Consider the following 6,296-nt stretch of genomic DNA (forward strand, 5'->3'; position numbering starts at 1 on the left):
CTGTAATTGACTCCGGGCCATTGGGGAAAATTCTGTTATTTAGAGCAGAATGTGCGTTACAGTCCCAGGGACGGAAATAAACGGATTTACGATATGAATTTCCCTGCGTGGACGTGACTGACGAGAACTGGAATGTAAGGTCTCCTTATAAATGAAGACCGATAGCGCTTACGATACAGATGGCCATGTTCAACTTCGAAAACTTTAAATTTATAAAGTGCGCTTTGGGCGGCGTCCGGATTACTGGATTTACTACATGCAGGAATGAAAGACCTAAAATGCAGCCAGACTATAAAGTCATTACCGAAGCTGAGGGAAGCGGCGCACTCCAGTGTCCACGCTCATTATCATCTGGTGGATTCATCAACAGCTCAATAATTACTGAGAGATTGTCACAGCATTGGTTGCTCTGATCAGTGGTTGGTCTCATCAGTGGTTGGTCTGACCAGTGGCTGGTCTGTCCAGTGGCTGGTCGGATCAGTGATTGGTCGGATCAGTGATTTTGTCGGATCAGTGATTGGTCGGATCAGTGATTGGTCGGATCAGTGATTGGGTCTGATTAGTAATTGGGCTGATTAGCAATTGGGCTGATTAATGATTGGGCTTATCAGTGATCGGTTGGATCAGTGATCGGTCTGAACTGTTATTGATTTGATCAGTGATTGGTCAGAACAATGATTGGTCCAGGGTCTGTGCGTTAATACTGTAGTATAATGTATTTCTCTGGGCTGTTGTGTGTTATAAGATATCCTGTATCATTTGTGACACAAAGAAAAAAATCTAAACATATCACTTCCTTTCAGAAACCACAACGACAATCACGACTACAACTACAACGACTTACGTGGCGCCTCCAACCACCAAGCCGTGTGACCCAGAACCTACAGTTGGAGCAGCGGCAGTCAGAGTATCCTGGATCTCCATATTGTTACTGGTTCCAGTTGGGATTTTGCTTATGTGGTAAGATCTGATTGTAAGATATCATTTATAGCTGTCAGGTGTTATTGCAGTGACGATCTATTATTAAATGGCCGGTCCAGTCTTATGTAAATCATTTTATACAATAAAAAGTTCTCAAACTTTTTAAAAGACTTGTGTTTCATTCCTTACCACTTTTAATGTCTCGCTTGCTGTCAGGGAATGGTAACATTCTTGTTTGAGGGGCTAAAAAAAATCTCATCCTAGTGCTGTTCACACAGCTGATAGTTTGTTACAATGTATCCAGTACGGTCATCTGTAAGCTAAACACAGTAACCGTGCAAATCTTCCTGTTCTGGACTCCATGCTAAAAGTTCTTATCAACACTGAAACATTGTAACAAACCCTCAGCTGTGGGAAGTATTATGTCAGGACTGGGTTTTCAGGCTCTGGATGTAAACAAGTATGTACCAATTCACTTACAGCAAGCAGAGATCTAAAAAATGGTGAGAAGATTTCTTGCTCTGCCCCTCAGTCTTTGCATATCACATCGTACGTATTGTGTTCCTTTAATGCACTGTTTTTGCTGCAATTTTAGAGATGATACTGATGCGACTCCCATTACAGCTACATGTGAACCTATAAAGTGTAAGGTGACGCAGCATAGACGATGCAATTACCACAATGCAGCGCACGTGACCTCATCCAACCTTCTCTCTTCTCTTCACAGATTCCTTTGCCGCATTCCTACATAAAGTATTTCAATATTTTTTTCTCTATTTTGCACACGTTACGGAGGATACAACTTATTTTCATGTTATCTTCATTGGTTGAGAAATATATTTTCTTTCTTTGGAGCAATGGACAAATCCAATCAAGAATGGAGCTCTGCCCTGCGACACGGTCCTGAACAAAAAAAACGTATAAACCGCAAACAATGTAACTGTACCATGATACAATGTGGATGTATAAAAAACATGGACGCCAAAAGGATGACAAGGAGAGCAAACCAAACCCACACACCGCACAGCATCGAAGTGGGAGGAGCCACAAACTCAATGGAGACTCTGGTTGATGGGACGCTACGATCGTCATGGGATCATACAGCTATACCGCCATACCAAAGACGCAACTGTTACGTTTCTTTCCCACCATGCTGTGCTTCCCGGGTCAATGCTCAACCAACGCTGACGTCTTTCCGGAAAAATAAAGGTCGGAAGTAACGCTGAACTTCCGTGATATTCTGAGCCACAGGACGATATCTAACTTCAATAATGTTCATTCTACCGTTGGCGCCTTTTTATGTTTTCTTTTTGCCAAACAACCGGAATTTGTGCATCGTAATCTTTTGAATTTTTGATTAAAACTTCTGAGGAAATTTATCTTTAATTTGATACCACCAAGTTTCCGGTGCAGCGCTCCGCTGGGGGAGGGTGAAGTGACACTGACGCTGCTCCGAGCGTCTTGGATTTAATGAACCTTTTTCTTATGAACCCTGAACAATCGACCCGTTTCATCTGAAAACTTTTCATACATTTCTGAGACTTTCTCCCTAATTTCATGGTGTCCTGGGACAAAAACCCGAGGTGGTGGCGCTGGTCTCACTACCGCGCAGAATCTCACCTGATCACGTATGATCGTGGGTCTGTGGGGGTCAGCCTCTACAGGGGATTCGTCACAATGTGTATTATTCTGGGACTGTTCTGTATCTAAATGTTTATAAGATTCACTGTGGGTGAGGGGTGGTCTGAGCTGTGGTGCAGTAGAGAGGGGCTCCGGTGATGACACACAGTGGTGGACCCTCACTGGTATCAGTCCAGTAAGAGTCCACACGCAGATCAACCCAAGTCATCCAAAATCCTCCCTCGGGACCGGTCACAGAAAGAAATAGAAGGAAATCCAGCGCAGCCTTGTAGCCCCTTATCTAGTATCTAATCTGCAGAGACCCCTAAGGTTTGTTATATATATATATATATATATATATATATATATATATATATATATTATTGACTATCCACATAAAACAAATCTTTAAGTATTGGAGTTCTTAGAGTAGCCACTAGAGTAGACATAATAGGCTGAGGCTTCCTGTTTTCTGCAGCTCACTTGTTAGCTTTGCTGTATAGACTAGGACAGGGTCAGCAGAGTCATCTCGTTATTATTAGAAGGCAGAGACAGCAGAATCATCTTATTATTATTAGAGGGCAAGGTCAAGAGAGTCATATCATTATCATTAGAATGTATGGAAGTTAATGACGGCTCTATTGTATTTCTAGAGACCACAACGATCCATATTTAAGTGATGGCTCCGCTTCTCGGCATCATTGTACAGCTCAGATCTCCATCTAATCTATTGAGTTACATCATGTTTTATATTCCAATAACATTCAGAGGCTTAGATAAGGCAGGAAAGTAATACTAGACCCACAGATAAGGCTCTGTACACAGCTCCCCTGTCACTCCCTGGTCTCCGGGGGAGGGGCTGTACTCTATATTAGTCTCCAGGAAGTGATGATCTATGACATTTTTGTGTCAATTGACTTCCTTGCAGCTGCCGTAAAGCGCACACACCGTGCTGCACTGTCTATACGGACATAAAAGAAAGGAAGTGTGTCTCCAGTATGGCCGCCCCAGGGAAGTTTAAAAAATTTTTTTTTTTACTTTTCAAAAATAGAACAAACAGAACATTATTACAGACTGAAATTAAATGAATGACACTAAAATGACATCATAAGACGTTCCCTTTAAGATCCATGTGACGTGTATGCAGCGCGCTCTGTGTCTGGATTTGTAGCTACAACCTGCTGGATCCTCCATCTATTTCCTTCAGTGTCAGTCCACCCCTGATGTGGGGCGAGGACTCTATAAAAGAGGGGGACATCTGTCCTGGACACTATCTGGGATGGTCGTCCTCGTCACCCCCCCCAGGGATAATTGAACCTGTGGCTGGTCCAGGCTATGAGATGATTCAATTTTGGCGTATTTCAGGGTCTGTGTATAGAAACTGAGAAAAGGTCAATGTTACAAACCCAAAACGACGTGACTCAAAAAGGGGGCACAAAAATCCTGTGACATATGAAGCCCCTAGTACAAACCTCTGACATGGCATATATGTGAAATGTGGGCCCTGTTACCTATAGAAAATTAACTGCAGTTTTATCTGAATACCAGAATCTGATTGGTTGTTGGATTATTATGGTGGAAAAACTTTAGATGCCCCAATGGGCTATTGGGTACATGCATTAACTTTAGCTGTCTCGAGGACATGTCGGCGGGTGCAGGATGGGCCATAGTAATATATATTATGATTGGCAGCTCATTTAAACATTACACAGCAGAGGGCGACATTGAGCACAGGAGAAAGCTCCTCCCATCGCAAAAAGAGTGTGAAATCTGTGCTCCAGCCTAAGGCATGATGGGAGGGAAATTTAGAATGAGAATAAAGGGATTTAATAAAACTGCTTTATGGAACTATCTTTACCATGTGACTCAGGAATGATCCTTGCACCAATGCTGTGAATACCAGAGGAGACTGGAGTTGCCCTTTAAATATGGTACTACCGCTGGTATGAAGCTTATGCCCTCTGTTACTTTATAAAAATAAATCTGCACCTCATGTCAACTGAGAGAGTCATAAATTCAACTAAAGAAACCCGAAATGGACAGACAAGAGGCAGATCCCTGGGATATTTGTAATACCATGTGATGAGTAGAAGAATCTGATGTAAAGGTTCCCCTCCCCCGCACAAAACGATCATATTTAAGTGATCACTTCACTTCTCGGCATCATTGTACAGCTCAAATCTCCATATAATGTATTGAGTTACATCATGTCTTATGCTCCAATCACATCCACAGCTGCAGTCAGGATCCTGATGGGTCTTTGCTAGCCCCTAGGCTGCAGTATCTCATAGTTTGCTATTGCCCTCTGCTGGTTCAGTGTCTGTACAGAGCATCGTAGGTGATGTTGTGTTTACAATAATAAACTTTTCAGTAATGTATAAAACTCCCAGAATTCACTGTACCAGAGTGTGGTGCATTATGGGATCTCAGCTAAGGGTACATATCACTGTATTGCTGCGAAAGGCATTCTTTAGAATTATAAATGCAGCTTTGGTTGTGAACTGTAACAAAAACCATCATGTGACAATAGAATTGTAACTGCAGCTCTGGTTGTGACTGGAGTATATCCATGAGTGCATCAAAAGATTTACAGAATTACGGTTTCATTTTGGACAATCCTTTGAACCGCATTATCCTGTCATGTGTTGCTGATAAGCGGCGCCTTATTATAAGAAGATGCATTGGCCATGATGTGGCAGTATTGAGATCACGCACCTTTAACCCCTCCCTCCCTGGGGACACCTGTGTTTTGTAAAGCAGCTCCTCCCCCTTGCGGGTTCAGTATTTAATACCGTTCATCCTAGTATTAAAAAGAGAAAAATGTAAAGAAAAAAAAAATCAATGACAGAAATGTTACTTGCTGTATTTGAATTTTTTATAGCTGTATATAAACTGAGAGGTTGTTCATTAAATGTGATCATTTCATGACGCGCGCGCTCCGGCCTCCTCGTGGTTCTTCATCCTGGCTGAGCCTGAATATGAGCTGCAGTGTAAAGCATGGGAGGACAGAACAGTGAGAATAGAGACATGGAGGTGGAGTTCAGACTACCCCAGGCTCCAATAGACAATGCAGCAGAGCTGGAGCCAATGATCATAGCGTTTTCCTAATGGGACACAGATGCAGTGTAAAGCATGGAGGAAAGGATAGGCCAGCAGGATTTCAGATTCAGGCTGCATTGTTTTGCACCAGTAATGTGCTGCGTGACCAATTACCATGTGGCAAAGATTTTTTTTTACCGTGAGTTACCGCGGTTTTGCAATGCGTTTTTTGGTTAAAAGCTCTTGTTTTACGTGTACAAGCCACGTATCCAAAAACCCTATTGCAAAACCGCAGTAATTCGTGATAAAATGCATTTCGTTTTGACCAGACTTTAGTAGACCATGCCGCTAATCTGGAGTTTCTATGCATAATTGTGCTTTAATGGAGCACAGCTGCAGTGTAAATCATGGGGGAGGTACAGATCAGCACTCTGAGCCTCTGATGAGGCAGAAGGTGGATTTTTGACTCCTTCCGACCCCAACTGACCATGCATCTAAGCTGGAGGGAGCAAAATCCCGACTAAACATCTTCTGTAACATTGTGTGACCCGTCATCACCGCTAGGGATTATCATCTTTGGGGGCTATTTGGCCCATCGCAGCAGCAGCAGATTACGAGTCATTACAAATGGCGCACAGGTTTGTTGTTTGATTATCTGACACAGCAGCACCGCCCCACCCCCAGGGGTCACATTGACTCGTAGCATGCAGGGCACC

The 6,296-nt window shown here is 42.9% G+C and overlaps 1 protein-coding gene across 5 annotated transcripts in view; it reads left to right on the forward strand.

Moving 5' to 3' along the window:
* Positions 1-5,469, forward strand: part of CNTFR (ciliary neurotrophic factor receptor) — a 440,906-nt gene extending 435,437 nt beyond the window's left edge. For 4 of the 5 annotated variants that reach the window (XM_075842662.1, XM_075842668.1, XM_075842675.1 and 1 more), the window contains one exon: positions 804-964. In XM_075842662.1, coding sequence (XP_075698777.1) covers positions 804-964 — 161 coding nt within the window. Of the gene's footprint in view, positions 1-803; positions 965-1,648 lie in introns of those variants that run through there. The other variant, XM_075842688.1, reaches the window with a different exon arrangement.
* Positions 5,470-6,296: the final 827 nt, after the last annotated feature.

Source organism: Rhinoderma darwinii, chromosome 1 (genome assembly GCF_050947455.1).
Source record: "Rhinoderma darwinii isolate aRhiDar2 chromosome 1, aRhiDar2.hap1, whole genome shotgun sequence".
Classification (NCBI taxonomy): domain Eukaryota; kingdom Metazoa; phylum Chordata; class Amphibia; order Anura; family Rhinodermatidae; genus Rhinoderma; species Rhinoderma darwinii.